This window comes from Rutilus rutilus, assembly GCF_951802725.1.
Source record: "Rutilus rutilus genome assembly, chromosome: 11".
In the NCBI taxonomy this organism is placed as follows: Eukaryota; Metazoa; Chordata; class Actinopteri; order Cypriniformes; family Leuciscidae; genus Rutilus; species Rutilus rutilus.
Genome location: NC_140216.1, coordinates 43,078,531 through 43,096,030, shown reverse-complemented (window position 1 = coordinate 43,096,030; position 17,500 = coordinate 43,078,531). Strand labels below are relative to the sequence as shown.

Genomic DNA, 17,500 nt, shown 5'->3' with positions numbered 1-17,500 from the left:
TCCCTATTTCCTCTGTTTCCTCAGTGTTTCCTCCATATTTCCTCTGTTTCCTCCATATGTCCTCTGTTTCCTCCCTATTTCCTCTGTGTTTCCTCCATATTTCCTCTGTTTCCTCCCTATTTCCTCTGTTTCCTCAGTGTTTCCTCTGTTTCCTCCCTATTTCCTCTGTTTCCTCCCTATTTCCTCTGTGTTTCCTCCATATTTCCTCTGTTTCCTCCCTATTTCCTCTGTTTCCTCAGTGTTTCCTCCATATTTCCTCTGTTTCCTCCCTATTTCCTCTGTTTCCTCCCTATTTCCTCTGTGTTTCCTCCATATTTCCTCTGTGTTTCCTCCCTATTTCCTCTGTTTCCTCAGTGTTTCCTCTGTTTCCTCCCTATTTTCTTGGTGTTTCCTCCATATTTCCTCTGTTTCTCCTTCATGTTTCCTCCATATTTCCTCTGTTTCTCCTCGGTGTTTCCTCTGTGTTTCCTCCATATTTCCTCTGTTTCTCCTCTGTTTCTCCTCTGTGTTTCCTCTGTGTTTCCTCCATATTTCCTCAGTGTTTCCTCAGTGTTTCCTCCATATTTCCTCTGTGTTTCCTCCCTATTTCCTCTGTTTCCTCAGTGTTTCCTCTGTTTCCTCCCTATTTCCTTGGTGTTTCCTCCATATTTCCTCTGTTTCTCCTCGGTGTTTCCTCTGTGTTTCCTCCATATTTCCTCTGTTTCTCCTCTGTGTTTCCTCCATATTTCCTCTGTGTTTCCTCTGTGTTTCCTCCATATTTCCTCTGTTTCTCCTCGGTGTTTCCTCTGTGTTTCCTCTGTGTTTCCTCTGTGTTTCCTCCATATTTCCTCGGTGTTTCCTTGGTGTTTCCTCCATATTTCCTCTGTTTCTCCTTCATGTTTCCTCTGTGTTTTCTTGGTGTTTCCTCCATATTTCCTCAGTGTTTCCTCAGCGTTTCCTGTTGTCTACATATTTCCTCGTGTGATTCCCAGGTTCACTCGTTTGACGGCACGCCTCAGGACGCAGCGGCTCTGATAGATCTCGATCTCTACATCGGCATCAACGGCTGGTGAGTTCAGTGTCTCTGACTGATGCTTGTCTCACCATTTATTCATCGTTAAAATATTTTATTTCTATATTTTAGCTCTTTGAAAACAGCAGAGAATCTGGAGGTGATGAAGTCGATCCCATCGGACCGACTGATGATCGAAACAGGTTCAGGCCGAGTCCTTTTATATCTCAGGATCACTATATATGAATAAAACTGATTTGTTATTGCTGGACATTCAGCTACAGTTTAAGGGTCAGTAAGATTGTTTACTCTTATTGAAAGAGTCTCTTCTGCTCACTAAAGCTGCTCTTATTTGATGAAAAATACAGTAAAAACAGTGAAATATCATTCTAATGTAAATCATCTGTTCTCTATGTGAATATATAGTAAAGTGTAATTTATTCCTGTGATCAAAGCTGAATGTTCAGCATCATTACTCCAGTCTTCAGTGTCACATGATCCTTCACAAATCACTCTAATATGATGATTTGATGATCAATAAACAACGGTTCTGTGTTTCTTCACGTGTTCGTGTCACAGACGCGCCGTGGTGTGGCATTAAACACACTCATGCAGGAGCAAAGATGATCAGAAGCTCATTCCCCACCAAGAAGAAGTGGGAGACAGGACACTGTGTGAAGGACCGCAACGAGCCCTGCCACATCATGTATAACACACACTCACACTCACACTCACTCACTCACTCACTCAGTCACTCACACACACACGCACACGCACACTCAATCACTCACACACACACACGCACACGCACACTCAATCACTCACACACACACGCACACGCACACTCAATCACTCACACACGCACACTCAATCACTCACACACTCACTCTCACACACACACACACACACACACGCACACACACGCACACTCAATCACTCACACACGCACACTCAATCACTCACACTCACTCACACACTCAAACAGGCGCACACATCTTTGTGGGGACTCTCCATAGACGTAATGGTTTTTATACTGTACAAACTGTATATTCTGTCCCCTTACACTAACCCTACCCCTAAACCTACCCATCACACACACACACACACACACACACACACACACACACACACACACACACACACTAACCCTACCCCTAAACCTACCCATCACAGAAAACTTTCTGCATTTTTACATTTTCAAAAAAATATAATTTAGTATGTTTATTAACCCATTTCCCTCATGGGGACTGCTGGCTGGCTGGCTGGCTGGTCCCCACAATGGAGGTGATCTCAGGTTTTACTATCCTTGTGGGGACATTTGGTTCCCACATTGTAATATAAACAAAAACACTCACTCACACACACACACACACACACACACACACACACACTCACACACATGCTGATGATGACTGATACTGTGTGTGTGTGTGTGTGTGTTATCAGACAGGTTTTGGAGGTGCTGGCGGCGGTGAGGGACGAAGACCCACTGGACCTGAGTGAAACCATCTACAACAACACCACGAGACTCTTCTTCAAGACCAGCTCATGAGAACAGCTTTATGTCCATACGTGTCTGTTAAACTGAAGATGCTCAATAAAAGTGACAGGAACGATGTGTACATGGGTATTATTGTTGAAGTCGAGTCTCCTTTATTTATACAGCACTGTTTACAGATGACATGTCCCCAACTACGCCATTTTAAAATAAAGCCATTTATTTTCATTGAAATAAAGCTGAAATAAAATAAAAAATTAGATGTAAAACTGCACGAAGATTAGAAATGTTGCATTAAAATTACTTACTGGAAATAAATAAAAACTAAACCTGAAATAAAAAATGTATTAAACCTAAATAGTTATGTTTTAAAAAAAAAGATAATAAAAAGTTAAACATAAAGGCACATATCTGAATATTAAAGTAAAATATAACCTGACAATATAAAAATAACTGCCAATTCAAAATATTAATAAAAACTAAAATAACAAGATGTGCATCTTTTAAGATTTGCTGTTGGATAATAACAAGAATAGTTTTATGGGTCATTGACGAATAAGTGTAAAAAAAATAGAATGGAGATATAACTATATTTGAAACCATGTTTTAGTGTACCTAGGTGTTAACAGTAAGATTGTGTGGTTTGTACAATCAATTAACACTGTTTTTTGTCATTTTTTACAAGATGGAAAAGATTTGTCACCAAAAAAGTCATTGGGTTTAACCACTGATTTGAAAGTTAAAAACTGATGTTGAGATAGTGTATAGTGTGTACCACAGAAGAAATATTAAATACAATTATCACTGATCTCATAAATGTAATCATTTATTGGACTACTCTAAACACTCACACATACTCCAGTAAAACACTGCACAGGGAGAGGAGAAAAAGAGCCTTATCTGCTTTATATTATTATTATTTAGTTCCTTTAGTTATTAAAAACAATATTATTCCATTTAAATATTTACTATATCGGTTTTACCGAATGACCCTTTGACACTTCAAAATCTTTAAAATACCTTTATATGTAGTAAAATATAATTAAAACCTTTTGGATTCAGTAAAAGAGATCAGGTTGTACTACCTTACATACTTTGGATGTTATATATTTGTTTTTTTATTATCATTAAGGCCTTTGGACAAAAAAATGACCCGTCACGTCATTGACCCATATACAGTTCATACATGAATATTCATGATTATATCAAATATATGCAAAACGCAATTAAACTTAAAATGCATTTTTAAGCTGTAATATTAAAACTGTAAAAACTGTTACTGTAATATTGTAACATAAACATAACCAACATAACTGTTAATGTGTCATTTTTATTTTGTTGTCATTGATATCATATATAATTTACAAATATATTATAAATTGTATAAATATTTTATATTAGTAAATATAAAATACATATCTGAAGGTGTTTAAATATTTATGTGATTATTAAAAATAAACAGAAATTATAAGAATAACAGTTTTATTATAGTTTATTATTAATCATAAACCCGAGTGTGTCGTGTAGTATTCTGCACTCTGCATCGCGCGCATGTGCTTAGTCACTTCCGCGTTCCTCACATAGCAACAGCAGCGGAGCCAAAATGGCGGCCAGTGGAGATCCTGCGTGACATCGAACCGAGTCACAGCACCGAAACCTGCGGTTCCCGGACAGCGGCGTCGCGCCATGGCCTCCGCTCACGGGCGGCTGGGTCAGCACTTTTTGGCCGTGCTGGATGTGGCTCTGCGGGTCCCAAGCATCTTTATAATCGACGCGATATTAAACTCATACTCGGATCCCGGTACCGGATGGAGCGGAACCGCCGGAAGAGCGTTAATCCGCGCGCTGGGTGAGTCAGTCAGTCCGTCAAGCCGGGATCTGGGTCGATCGGGCGGGTTCTGATGTTAAGGTTCTGGTTCTGCAGTTTAATTCAGAGATAATGAGCTTAAATCCGCGAACCGGGCCTGGAAGCAGAACCGAGTGACAGTCTAATCACGCGCTTTGATCTCCGTGTGTTTATAACGTGAGAGAAACTGTCAAAACTGTCCGTTCATGCATATGACGCAAGAGTCATAAATAATATGTAATTAATAAGCACAATGTGTTCATGAACCATCACGAGAATGACAGCCACCGTTTACATTTTTGGACAACACAACATTATCATGTCCTTAAAACTGTCATTTAAATGTTTGTATGCAAATCAGTTATTAATGTTAATCAGTAATATTACCGGTTCCTGTACTGTAGTGTTGTCACGATGCTGGAGTTTGTGACTTGGATATGATACCTTGAAATATATATATATGTTTATTAACACTACTGAATAGTTTACAGCTTTAGTTCAGAGAGAATGGACATTCATGATAAATATCCGAAATTCAATTACATTTTAGTAATCAAAAAGCATGTCTAATTAATTGAGTTGTGAAAAACAACAATTTAATATATTTTTCTTTTAATTTCTGTGAAAATGTGTAATTAATTTTTCTGGCAATCAAACGAAGGCGTAAAACATTAATTTAATTTAGCTTTTAATCATTTAAAACTTAAACTGCACAATATATATTTACTGTTAAAATGAAAACATGGTAGAAAAATGTTTTGAACATGCAGGATTCACATTTTGTGTGTGTTGGTGAGTGAGTGTGTGTGTGTGTGTGTGTGTGTGTGTTTGTTAATGCAGGATTAGAAAAACTAATCGTGAGGCATTATTCCCATGTGAATATTGATGTGTAGCATTAGCATGTTGTGTGTCGCGCGTCTGTTTTCATGCTCTCTGTGTTTTGCAGGTATTCTGGTCTCTGGTGTGGTTCTGGTGCTTTCCCAGAAGTCCCTGTTCAAGTTCTACACCCTGCTGGCGGGCGTTCTGCTGGGCGCGGCCTCGGTTCTGCTCAACTACTATGGCACGTCTCCGGCGGTGGCGCTGCTGCCGCTGCGTAACGGGCCGACGCTCTGGCTAGCGCTAGCGCTGCTACAGCTACTGCTAGGACTGGGTTACGTGGCGCTGCTGAACGTGCAGTCGCTCTGCGCCGCCCTGCTGGTGGCGGACATCATGGCGCCGCTCTGCGGGATGGCGGCGGAGCTGCCAGCGGACGCACGGCAGGCGTTAGCGCTGGCGTCCGGCGCGGTGCTAGCGGCGCACTCCGCCGTTAACCTCCTGCTAAAGCTCAAGTGGTTCTACTACTCGTGCCGCTACGTCTACTTACTGCTACGCCACATGTACCGCATCTACGGCCTGCAGCTGTTGCTCGAGGACACGTGGAAGCGCATACGCTTCCCGGACATACTGCGCGTGTTTTGGCTAACGCGGATGACCGCGCAGGCCGTGATCCTAGCGTATGTGGTGCGTGTGGTGCGCTCCGAAAGCGGGCTTCCGCTAGGATGGGACGTGTTCTGGGATCTGCTCGGCAACCTCATCATCAGCGGCTGCGACTCCACGCTAACCGTGCTCGGCATGAGCGCTGTCATCTCCTCGCTCGCGCACTACCTCGGGCTTAGCATCCTAGCGTTCATCGGCTCCACCGAGGAGGAGGATAAGCGGTTAGGCTTCGTAGCGCCTGTGTTGTTCTTCATCCTCGCGCTGCAAACGGGATTAAGCGGATTGATTCCCGAGGAGCGGCTGGTGCGGCTAAGCAGGAACATGTGCCTCTTGCTAACGGCTATCCTGCACTTCATCCACGGCATGACGGATCCAGTGCTAATGTCTCTCAGCGCGTCGCACGTCTCCTCAGTGCGCAGACATGTTCCCGTCCTGCTAGTGTCGCTAGCTCTATTCGCGCTGCCCGTGCTGCTCAGCTACGTGCTCTGGCATCAGTTCGTGCTAAACACGTGGCTGTTCGCCGTCACCGCGTTCTGCGTGGAGCTCTGCCTGAAAGTGCTAGTGTCGCTAACAGTCTACGCGCTCTTCATGATCGACGGCTTCTACAACGTGCTCTGGGAGAAGCTGGACGATTACGTGTACTACGTGCGCTCCACCGGAAACGTAATCGAGTTCGTGTTCGGCGTGATCATGTTCGGGAACGGCGCGTACACCATGATGTTCGAGGCGGGTAGCAAGATCCGCGCGTGCATGATGTGTCTCCACGCGTACTTCAACATATACCTGCAGGCTAAGAACGGCTGGAAGACGTTCATCAACCGCCGCACCGCCGTGAAGAAGATCAACTCGCTGCCGGAGCTCAAAGGCGCGCAGCTACGGGACATCGAGGACGTCTGCGCGATATGCTACCAGGAGTTCGCTACGTCCGCGCGCATCACGCCGTGCCACCACTACTTCCACGCGCTCTGCCTGCGCAAGTGGCTGTACATCCAGGACACGTGTCCCATGTGCCACCAGCGCGTTTACATCGAGGACGACGGGCTCGAGCGCGTGGCCTCTTCTAATAACAACGGCTACGCCGCGGCGGCTCCGGAGGCGGAGTTTGAGGAGGGGGGTGGGGCTGATGTGGGCGTGGGTGTGGCTGAGGGAGGGGCGGAGCCTGCGAACGAGCTCCTTGAGGACAACGACAGCATCGAGTACGACGAGGACGAGTGGGGAACGCAACCTGGCGTCGCGCTAGTCGAGGACGACTACGCTAACAACGACGACGACACCGACTCCAACTGATGTTGCGTTTGTGTGTTTGTTGGTATAAAGGGCTGATCATGTGTTTATCGCGGATAAAGAGTGACGTGCTACTGTACCTCGATATGATCACTACTGGTCTCTTGTGTGACCTCTCTTATAATTGTGTACATTCTTGTACATGTAATAAAGGAATGATGCAGTTGTGCACTGGAGAAGCTGAATCAGCTGTTGACGTTTATCATGCAAATAATGTTTCATCAAACACCGCAAGTGTTGCGACTCCATCACGTGTTCGATTTCAGGCTAACTGTTGATTTTTTTGCCAAGAGAACTGATGTAAATAAAGAATCAGCTTGAGTTCTTTTGTAAATAAAAATTAATATGCTGATAAATCTATGATGATCTGGAACTTTGCACTTAATTATATCTTTTTTGAATGTCTTTGTTGTCGTTTTTTCTTTCTTTTTTTCCATTGTCTCAACTTTACTTTGATTTGATTCTGTTAAGTTTAATTTTTTTTCTTTTTTTGTTAATTGTGAAATGCGTTTAATGCTGAATATTAAGGACATAGTGATATAGCTGGAGTATTAGGACTTTTCTAATATGCCACAAAAGAAAAATAAACATTCTTTTGTAAATTTATATTTGACACATAGTATAAAGTATGACATTAAAAAGTAACAAAGCATACTAAAATTAAATTATGACAGAATTTTATATCATAATTTCAGATAATGTAATCATTAATATAATAATGACTTAATATGTCATCATTTTCTTTTTTATGTCATGACAAAAAGTGAAAGTTATGACATGAATATGACTATATCAGTTTAAACTTTTTAATCTCATAAAAATTACTTTGTCATAATTTCAACTTTTTATCTCAATTTTGAACCTTTTAATGTCATAATTTCAACACCTCAATTGTCAATTCCAGCTTTGTATCTCAATGTCTACCTTTTGAATGTCAACTATTATTTAGTATGTCATCATTTCGACTTTTTATCTTCTAATTATGACTGTCATCATTTTCTTGTGCCATAATTATGACATAAAGTCTTGAAATGACTTGACTTAATAAAACATGACTTTTTAAGTCGTGATTAAAAGTACACTGTAACTTTTTTAGTTCATAATTAACCTATCTTCCAAACCCGAGTTTTTGTCTTATCCTGAATCATGACTTCACGCCTGTAATGAGTGTTTATAATGGGACTATTTTAGACCCTTGCGGAGGAGGAGCACAGCACCTGTGTGACACGGCATAATACAGAGAAGTAGTTCCGGCCACAATGTTCTTCCGCAAGACTCACGCAGGGGCCAAACAGAGACATTATACACATGTGTACAGTGTCTTAAGTTCTAGTATCACCTGCTAGTGCTAGCAGTTGGTCAGGGTCAGTCAGTCTTAGTTTTCGGTATCAAATTAGGCTAATCTATGTTTTTATATAACTGATTTAAAAAAAGCTATGAACTTTTGATTACTTTTTTTTGTCAAACTTGTGAGACTATAGTCTTAGAGGTTTATGCAACCGGCCTCAGTTGTGCTTATTAACCGCTAGAGCGCCTACTGTACTTGTAAGATTAACCAAATCATGATTTTTATTTATTTATCACTATACACACTTGTGTTGCGAAAAGGGTCTTCCATGGTAAAAGACTCAAAACATATAAGTTATTATCTCAAGTTCCATAATGTTACAAATGCATAATTATGTCTACTCATGTTTCCTGATTTTAACCCCAGCTGGTCAGCAGCGACGACTCCGAGTGAAGGACTTTTTCAACGGTTTGAACTACATTTCCCATGACGCATCTGCCGCGCAGGACTACACTTCCCGTCATGCACCATCAGCGCGATCGCGTCAGAGCAGAGCGTGTGGAAAGTCTCACGCATAGTTGAACTGTCAGTGAACACACAAAATGATGAATCATAACGCTGAATTAGCAGCCTAGCAGGAATATATCTCACGACAGAAGAGAAAGATTGGGATGGAAACGGTCTTCTGAGGCGCGGCGGCTGTGTCAGTTGGTGCTGCGCGCGCACTCTGGGTTATTTTGGTTCTGTGAGGCAGTATGACATGCGCGTTTGATTTTGCTCTGCTGTTGTTGATATGTTTATGATATGAACAGCACACAGACGCTCTAGTGTCGCGTTCATTCATGTGTTATAGGGCGTGTCTGGACCTTTCGCGTGTTTTTGTGCTGTGGTGATGATCCGGTTGGCTTTAGTGCGCGCGCTCGTGGCCGGTCGCGCGCCCGGACCGGGTCACCTACACAGATGTTTCCTCGGAACACACCGGCGCAAAGTCAAGCCCGAGCAGCTGGACCTGCCGAACCAGGCCCGGGAGTTCGTGTACGGCCTGAGCCCGGCGACCCGGGTCTGCTTACTGAAGGAGCTGCAGAACTTCCAGTCCACGGCGGAAGGTAACGGACCGGCACATACCGTGTTTATACCGCGGTATTCTAAGTGTGTGTGTGTGTGTGTGTGTGTGTGTGTGTGTGTGTGTGTGTGTGTGTGTGTGTAAATGTGAGGTGGTTTGCTGGTCTCACCATTAGCCAACCCTTTCACCTTATGGTACTACCATTGTACCATCATTTTACCACGGTACTACAACATGTATTTGTGACAGACGTATTTCTCAAGTCAAGTTCGCTTTATTTCTACAGCGCTTTAGACAGTTCAGAGTGTTTAAAAGCAGCTTTACAGCCATAATCAGGAAAATAAGAAGATCAGTGGTGCAAACTTCATCAGATATGAGACCGGTTCCCAGACAGTGATTATCCAGATCTCTGAGCTTCACTGTTTCCACTGACTCTGCGGTTCTGACCCGGTTCTTCCAGCTCAAACTCACTGTCAGCAGTGTGTGTGTGTGTTCACTATCAACACAGTTCAGGCCTGCGTCATCTCTTACATCTCTGTGTGTGTGTGTGTGTGTGTGTGTGTGTGAGAGAGAGAGAGAATACTGTCATGTGAGTGTGATACTGTGTGAGAGAGAGACTGTGTGTGTGTGTGTGTGTGAGAGAGAGTATTGTGTATCTTAAATAAAGCTCAGATTGGCTTTTTACCAAAACATCGCACATCTGACCACATCTATTCCCTCCACACTCTAATCAACAAGAACATCAACGACAAACAAAGGAAAATATTCGCATGTTTTGTAGACTTTAAAAAAGCATTTGATTCAATTTGGCATGATGGTCTACTGTACAAAATCCTACAAATTGGCATCGGCGGAAAAACGTTTGACATTATAAAATCTCTCTACACCAACAGCAAAAGTGCGGTGAAGATCGGCAACCACAGAACTGCCTTCTTCCAGCAGGGCCGTGGAGTGAGGCAGGGCTGCAGTCTGAGCCCGACTCTATTCAACATCTACATCAATGATCTGGCATCAGCGCTGGAGAGCTCTACTGCGCCCGGCCTCACTCTACAGGGGTCAGAGGTCAGATGTCTGCTGTACGCGGATGACCTGGTCCTGCTGTCCCGCACACCTGAGGGCCTTCAGCAGAGCCTGTCCCTGCTGGAACAATACTGTCACGACTGGGCCCTGACCGTCAATCTGGACAAAACCAGAGTCATGGTGTTCCAGAAGAAAGCCCGATCTCAGGGACACAAACACCAGTTCCTGTATAAAGGCCAGGTCCTGCAGCACAGCTCTAGCTACAGCTATCTGGGCATCGACATCAGCGCTTCGGGACGCTTCGGTCTGGCTGTGAAAACACTCGGTGAAAAGGCTCGGAGGGCTTTCTATGCTATAAAGTCACGATGTGGACACTTAAAATTACCCATTAAAACCTGGATAAAATTATATAATTCAATAATAAAACCAATTCTTTTATATGGATGTGAAATTTGGGGACCAGTACTACATTTTAAAAATTGGGATAAAACATTAGTAGAAAAATTACAATTGGAAATTGCCAAAAATATTCTCGGGGTTCACAGAAACACGTCCACTGCCGCCTGTAGGGCTGAGCTAGGCCTGTACCCGCTGAACATCGAGATCCAGAAGAGATGTGTTCAGTTCTGGCATCACCTCCATCAGTCTGATCCAGAGTCAGTCCAATATAAAGCCCTCCTCGCCAATGAAACCTCAGCAGAACCTCATCCTCTGAACACACTCGCTCTCCAACTCGTCCATCAGACTATACTCCCCACCAACCCCAAACCTATCATTAACCAAATCCACAAACATCTAAAAGACACCCATGATGAAGCACTAAAAGCACATTTTGCCCTCCAGAATAAACTCCAATGTTACTCGACCCTCAATAGAACCACTAAATTGGCCAGTTATCTATTTATTAAACATTTTAAAGAAAGACAAATCCTCTCCAAATACAGATTAAGTGACCATGATCTAGAGATAGAGAGAGGAAGACATAGACAAACATGGACAGAGAGAGAGCAGAGGATCTGTAGACACTGTGACCTACAGCACATCGAGGATGAGGAACACTTTCTGCTCTTCTGCTCCAGATACTCCAGTATAAGAGAAACCTTTCTGCCCAGATTTGAAACCTTGATTCCATCGTTCTTTGAACTGAGTGACGCTGAGAAAATGTTCTTCTTACTGGGAGAAGATGATATTACAGCTGCACTAGCGGCTAAATATGTGTTAGCTATTCACAACGCCAGAGTCAGCTAATTCTCTAGAGAGACCCACTGTATTTATTCATTTATTAGGATAGATTGTGTTTATTTATCTATTTATTTATATTGACTATGCTACATATGACATGATCTATACATATATGTTTTGTTAGTTTGTATATGTTTTTTTTTTTTTTTGTTTTATTATTTATATATAATATGTTCATGCTTTGGCAACATTGTGTTACACAGTCATGCTAATAAAGCTCATTTGAATTGAAATTGAGAGAGAGAGAGAGAGAGAGAGAATACTGTCATGTGAGTGTGATACTGTGTGTGAGAGAGACTGTGTGTGTGTGTGAGAGAGAGAGAATACTGTGTGTGTGTGTGTGTGTGAGAGAGAGAGAGTGAGAGAGAATACTGTGATGTGTGTGTGAGAGAGAATACTGTGATGCGAGACTGTGTGTGAGTGTGTGAGAGAGAGAGAGTGTGAGTGTGAGAGAGAATACTGTGATGCGAGACTGTGTGTGAGTGTGTGAGAGAGTGTGAGTGTGAGAGAGAATACTGTGATGCGAGACTGTGTGTGAGTGTGTGAGAGAGAGAGAGTGTGAGTGTGAGAGAATACTGTGATGCGAGACTGTGTGTGAGTGTGTGAGAGAGAGAGAGAGTGTGAGTGTGAGAGAATACTGTGATGCGAGACTGTGTGTGAGTGTGTGAGAGAGAGAGAGAGTGTGAGTGTGAGAGAATACTGTGATGCGAGACTGTGTGTGAGTGTGAGAGAGAATACTGTGATGGGTGTGTGTGTGTGTGTGTGTGTATGGCTGTAAGGTCAGAGGTGAGTGTGTGAGAGAGAGAGAGAGTGTGAGTGTGAGAGAGAATACTGTGATGCGAGACTGTGTGTGAGAGAGAGAGAGAGAGAGAGTGTGAGTGTGAAAGAGAATACTGTGATGCGAGACTGTGTGTGAGTGTGTGAGTGAGTGTGAGAGAGAATACTATGATGTGAGACTGTGTGTGTGTGAGAGAGAGAATACTGTGATGGATGTGTGTGTGTGTGTGTGTGTGTATGGCTGTAAGGTCAGAGGTGAGTGTGTCACAGCAGTTGAAACAACATTTATCATGTCAGTCACACACTCGATTATTGATTTCACTCCGATGAATGAGATCCGAGCGTCACACACTGATGCTGATGATGATGATGATGTGTGTGTGTGTGTGTGTGTGACGATGACCTCCAGACTGAATGACCCCTGCAGGCCTGATGAGGTCAAACTACACAAACGACTTAATCAGCAGGTGTGTGTGTGTGTGTGTGTGTGTGTTTAACAGCTTGAAGAGAATATCTGCGTTATCTTACACACACACACACACACACACACACACATCACAGTATTCTCTCTCTCACACACACACACACACACACACATCACAGTATTCTCTCTCTCTCACACACACACACACACACACACACACACGTGATCAATCCTGATGAAAACACACTGTAATCAATAGAGTCATAAAAGGAATCATTAATAAAACGCATTAATCAGAATAAAATGGATAATTACACCAGCACATTTACAGTAAGTAGAGCTGTATGTATTTTAAACAGATTAAATGTTTACATGCAAATTAATGCAGAGAAAATAAAATGAATCGTTATAAAAAAAATTAAACTCTTAAAAAATGTATTTTAAAGTTATGTATTTATTTGATTTATTTTTTTAATAATCTTTTTAGTAAGCATTTTATTTTGAATTTTTATTTTAAATTATATTTATTTAACAAAATGTCATATTTTTAGTAATTGTTTCATTTCAAATAAAATGTTTTTTTTATTGTATAATTTAATTATTAGCTTAACTCAAAAACACCCTGATCTAATGAGAATAAATATATATTTTACAATTTTAATGCATAATCTGTTGCATTGATTTTAATTTGTGCTAACATAAATTTAGTAAAGTAAAAAACAAAAATACGCAAGTAAAACAGAAGTAAAAAAATAAATCTAACCTGTTTTTAATTTATCTTTTAGTTAAAGAAAGAAAATGTTTTCTCACTCCCAGTAACTCTTGTTTTCATTAGCGATTATGAAACATGATTTATTAGATTGTACCTTTTTTATTTTATTCAGTTGACACTTTTTAAGACAATTTTTAATATGATATATTGTATAATATAATAGATGATATATTATCATAACCATAAATGTTTATGAACAGCCACAGAAGTCAATCAATCATACGCGACTCTGACGTGTGTGTGTGTGTGTTTCAGACTCGGAGGAATCGGCTCCGCTGACATCGGCTCAGTTCAGATACAGTGAGTTCAAATTATTATCTTTTTTTTTTTGTGTGTTTATTTATATAGGGACAAAAGCCATGATTCCAGTGGGAAACTGAGAGATATGTATCGCACAGCGAGAGTAAAGCGTACGCTAGTCTGCATCTCGGGTCCCAGAGACGCTTCTCTTGAAAAAGCTTTAAAGGGGTCATATAATGCCATTTTTGTACAAACTAATATGATTCTTTAGGGTCTAAATGAAAAGTTTGTAATATACTTAAATTAAAAATTCTCATTAGTATTGTAAGAAAACACTCATTTTACCTGGTCAGAAACAGCTCTGTTTTCAGCACGCCGTTTAAGTGCATGTGTCTTTAAATGCTAATGAGCTCTGCTGACCCCGCCCCTCTGTTCTGTGGGCGTTTGACACACACGTGGAGTGTTGCCTTGACAACAGTTGAGGGTATATTTTGGAGAATGGCAGCGGGAGTCTCTGAGGACACTGTGCAACCGTATCAGTCTGAACCGGAGTCGGACCCGGAACAAGATGACGGCCCTGAAGAAGTTCGACAATTAAAGCAAGCTTAGTGTAGTGTTACCACGTTAACTTTAACACCTGCGTACACCGTTTATTATAACACAATAACCATAACGCGTTGTTCATTATAAACGTGGGATTATGAATTATATTGAGAACGTCGTACATAGAAAACATGCCGTAATGTGCCCTGAGTGTAAACAGCCGCATTCATCGTGAAGCCTGCAGCAAGCGATACGCAAAGATTAATATAAAGATTAATATAAAGATTAATATAAAGTTTAATAACACGTTACACTCACTTCTTCTTCTGGAGGTGCAGCAGGAACACCAATAGTTGCTACCGATCCTTTTTTCAGGAGCAGCTTCTTAGCAAAACCAGCTTTACTGACCCTCGTGTGTAAAGCAGTCTGGTGTGAGAAATGATTTGCGTAAGCATGAAAGCATTGACGTTGATCGTGGGGAATATTCCCTTCGCAAACACACTCAGCCACTGCGTCTTCAGCGGTTCGGATTTAGGAACATCAACATGATGCTGTGTGCCTTATTACACCCGAGAACACCACAATCACTGAGACGCCATTCTGCTCATAGACAGTGCTCCAGCGTATCAACAGCGGCGGACTATGATTCAATCAACAATTGTGGGAGGGGCGTGTGACGTCATACGGTCGAACGGCTTGATTTGAAACATAAGAAGATAAAAAAAACACTGGATGGATTTTTATCATTTTATGATGATTGTGTACAGGCACTGCCAACACACACAGTGTAATATACTGTATACACACATATAATACCATTATATGACCCCTTTAACACGACCAGAATGAAGCAAAATCATGAAGTAAAGCGAACACATGAGAGCTGTTACTAACACACACTCGTATTACATCTGCAGTTCTGCTGCACAACGCCATTCCCTTCGTGGGCTTCGGGTTCCTGGATAACGCCATCATGATCGCCGCCGTGAGTCATAATCACTGCATCATGATCCATAACTGAGCATACATGAGCATTATGATCCATAACTGAGCAAACACGAGCATTATGATCCATAACTGAGCAAACACGAGCATTATGATCCATAACTGAGCAAACACGAGCATTATGATCCATAACTGAGCAAACACGAGCATTATGATCCATAACTGAGCAAACACGAGCATTATGATCCATAACTGAGCAAACACGAGCATTATGATCCATAACTGAGCAAACACGAGCATTATGATCCATAACTGAGCAAACACGAGCATTATGATCCATAACTGAGCAAACACGAGCATTATGATCCATAACTGAGCAAACACGAGCATTATGATCCATAACTGAGCAAACACGAGCATTATGATCCATAACTGAGCAAACACGAGCATTATGATCCATAACTGAGCAAACACGAGCATTATGATCCATAACTGAGCAAACACGAGCATCATGATCCATAACTGAGCAAACACGAGCATCATGATCCATAACTGAGCAAACACGAGCATCATGATCCATAACTGAGCAAACACGAGCATTATGATCCATAACTGAGCAAACACGAGCATCATGATCAGAGGCTTCCAGATTAACATCTTTGATTGATTTTTATTCAGTGAATGATGATAATGTTAGAAATATGATGATTTATGACACTAGAACATCATACTTGACGTCTGAATAGTTTTTCTGTTTTGAGAACTTGTTATTAAACGCTGTTTTATGTTTGTGTTCGTCTGTGATGATGCGTGTCCTGCTGTCTTAAAGGGAACTCAAATAGAGATGTCCATCGGATTGACTCTAGGAATATCAACCATGGCAGGTATACACACACACACACACACACATACACAAGTACACTCACACACACACACATACACAAGTACACACACATACACAAGTACAGTCACACACACATACACAAGTACACTCACACACACTCACACATACACAAGTACACTCAAACACACACAAGTACACTCAAACACACACAAGTACACTCACACACACACAAGTACACTCACACATACACACACACACACTAACACACACACACACTCTAACACACACACACACACACACACACTCTAACACATAAGTACACTCACACACACTCTAACACATAAGTACACTCACACACACTCACACATAAGTACACTCACACACACACACACACACACACACACACACACACACACAAGTGTTCATTTGAATTAAAGTGTGTTCATTGTTATATCTGATGCTCAGTATAATAGTGTGTAGTAAAGATGAGACTGACTCAGTGACTGTGTTTCAGCGGCGGCTCTGGGGAATCTGGTGTCGGATCTCGCTGGACTCGGGTAAACACTGAACTCACGTCAACCAGTGTGTGTGTGTGAACTCGCTGTGTGTGTTAGTGATGATGTGTGTGTGTCAAGTCTAGTCAGCTTTATTTATACAGCGCTTTTTAATCCAGAGTGTTTCAAAGCAGCTTTACAGAGATAACAGGAATATAATGCAACAGAGTTTGTTTCCAGAAGAGAATAGCGGCACAGTCCAGCTTACACTGCTACACTGTGTAATATTTAAAGTTGATTTTTAGCAAAAAACACTTTGTTCTTTCAAAATTATACATTCTCATTCATGTGTAATCACTTCCACCAACTAATCAAGTATTCTCGTAAGCGTAGAATCTGCCATTTAGAATATGAGTGAGTCGCTCGACTGGCGACAGCCATGTTGCGAGGACAAACCTGGAAACTCAAGCTTCGCCTTTCACGCTGTTGCACTCAGTGGCACCGAGACGAATGAGGGGGAGATTACTCGCGACTGCCGGCCACCGTAGGAGTTAAAACGCCCTCGGAATGGGAGGGGCTAGAGAGTAATATTCAGTTGGTAGTTATAAAAGTATATACCTGTAGTATATATACCTGAGTGGACGACATCAGTGCGTGCGAATGAACAACACATTATCTCCCTTGAAAAGCTGTACCATGGGAGTCCCGCAAGGGTCAATTTTAGGGCCACTGCTTTTTAGTATATATATAAAT

The 17,500-nt window shown here is 41.8% G+C and overlaps 3 protein-coding genes across 3 annotated transcripts in view; all 3 read left to right on the top strand.

Moving 5' to 3' along the window:
• tatdn1 (TatD DNase domain containing 1) overlaps positions 1 to 2,609 on the top strand; it is a 6,380-nt gene extending 3,771 nt beyond the window's left edge. The window contains exons 9-12 of the mRNA XM_084423318.1: positions 972 to 1,048; positions 1,124 to 1,194; positions 1,571 to 1,697; positions 2,438 to 2,609. Of these exons, the coding sequence (XP_084279444.1) occupies positions 972 to 1,048; positions 1,124 to 1,194; positions 1,571 to 1,697; positions 2,438 to 2,543 (381 nt within the window). The 3' untranslated portion in view covers positions 2,544 to 2,609. The remainder of the gene's footprint in view (positions 1 to 971; positions 1,049 to 1,123; positions 1,195 to 1,570; positions 1,698 to 2,437) is intronic.
• A 1,461-nt stretch (positions 2,610 to 4,070) lies between these two features.
• Positions 4,071 to 7,500, top strand: rnf139 (ring finger protein 139). Its single transcript, XM_084423125.1, has 2 exons — positions 4,071 to 4,338; positions 5,282 to 7,500. Exons 1-2 carry the CDS (start codon positions 4,176 to 4,178, stop codon positions 7,096 to 7,098), a joined length of 1,980 nt encoding a protein of 659 aa, XP_084279251.1. The 5' UTR covers positions 4,071 to 4,175; the 3' UTR covers positions 7,099 to 7,500.
• A 1,420-nt stretch (positions 7,501 to 8,920) lies between these two features.
• The window catches only part of tmem65 (transmembrane protein 65), a 12,469-nt gene continuing 3,889 nt past the window's right edge, over positions 8,921 to 17,500 (top strand). The window contains exons 1-6 of the mRNA XM_084424582.1: positions 8,921 to 9,136; positions 9,237 to 9,489; positions 13,937 to 13,981; positions 15,382 to 15,449; positions 16,239 to 16,293; positions 16,768 to 16,810. Coding sequence (XP_084280708.1) covers positions 9,276 to 9,489; positions 13,937 to 13,981; positions 15,382 to 15,449; positions 16,239 to 16,293; positions 16,768 to 16,810 — 425 coding nt within the window. The 5' untranslated portion in view covers positions 8,921 to 9,136; positions 9,237 to 9,275. The remainder of the gene's footprint in view (positions 9,137 to 9,236; positions 9,490 to 13,936; positions 13,982 to 15,381; positions 15,450 to 16,238; positions 16,294 to 16,767; positions 16,811 to 17,500) is intronic.

Excerpts from the sequence above, each read along its gene's own strand:
- rnf139 (XM_084423125.1), top strand. The coding sequence starts at position 4,176 with ATGGCCTCCGCTCACGGGCGGCTGGGTCAGCACTTTTTGGCCGTGCTG. Across the intron at positions 4,339-5,281 it reads AGCGTTAATCCGCGCGCTGG|GTATTCTGGTCTCTGGTGTG; the intron begins GTGAGTCAGTCA and ends TGTGTTTTGCAG.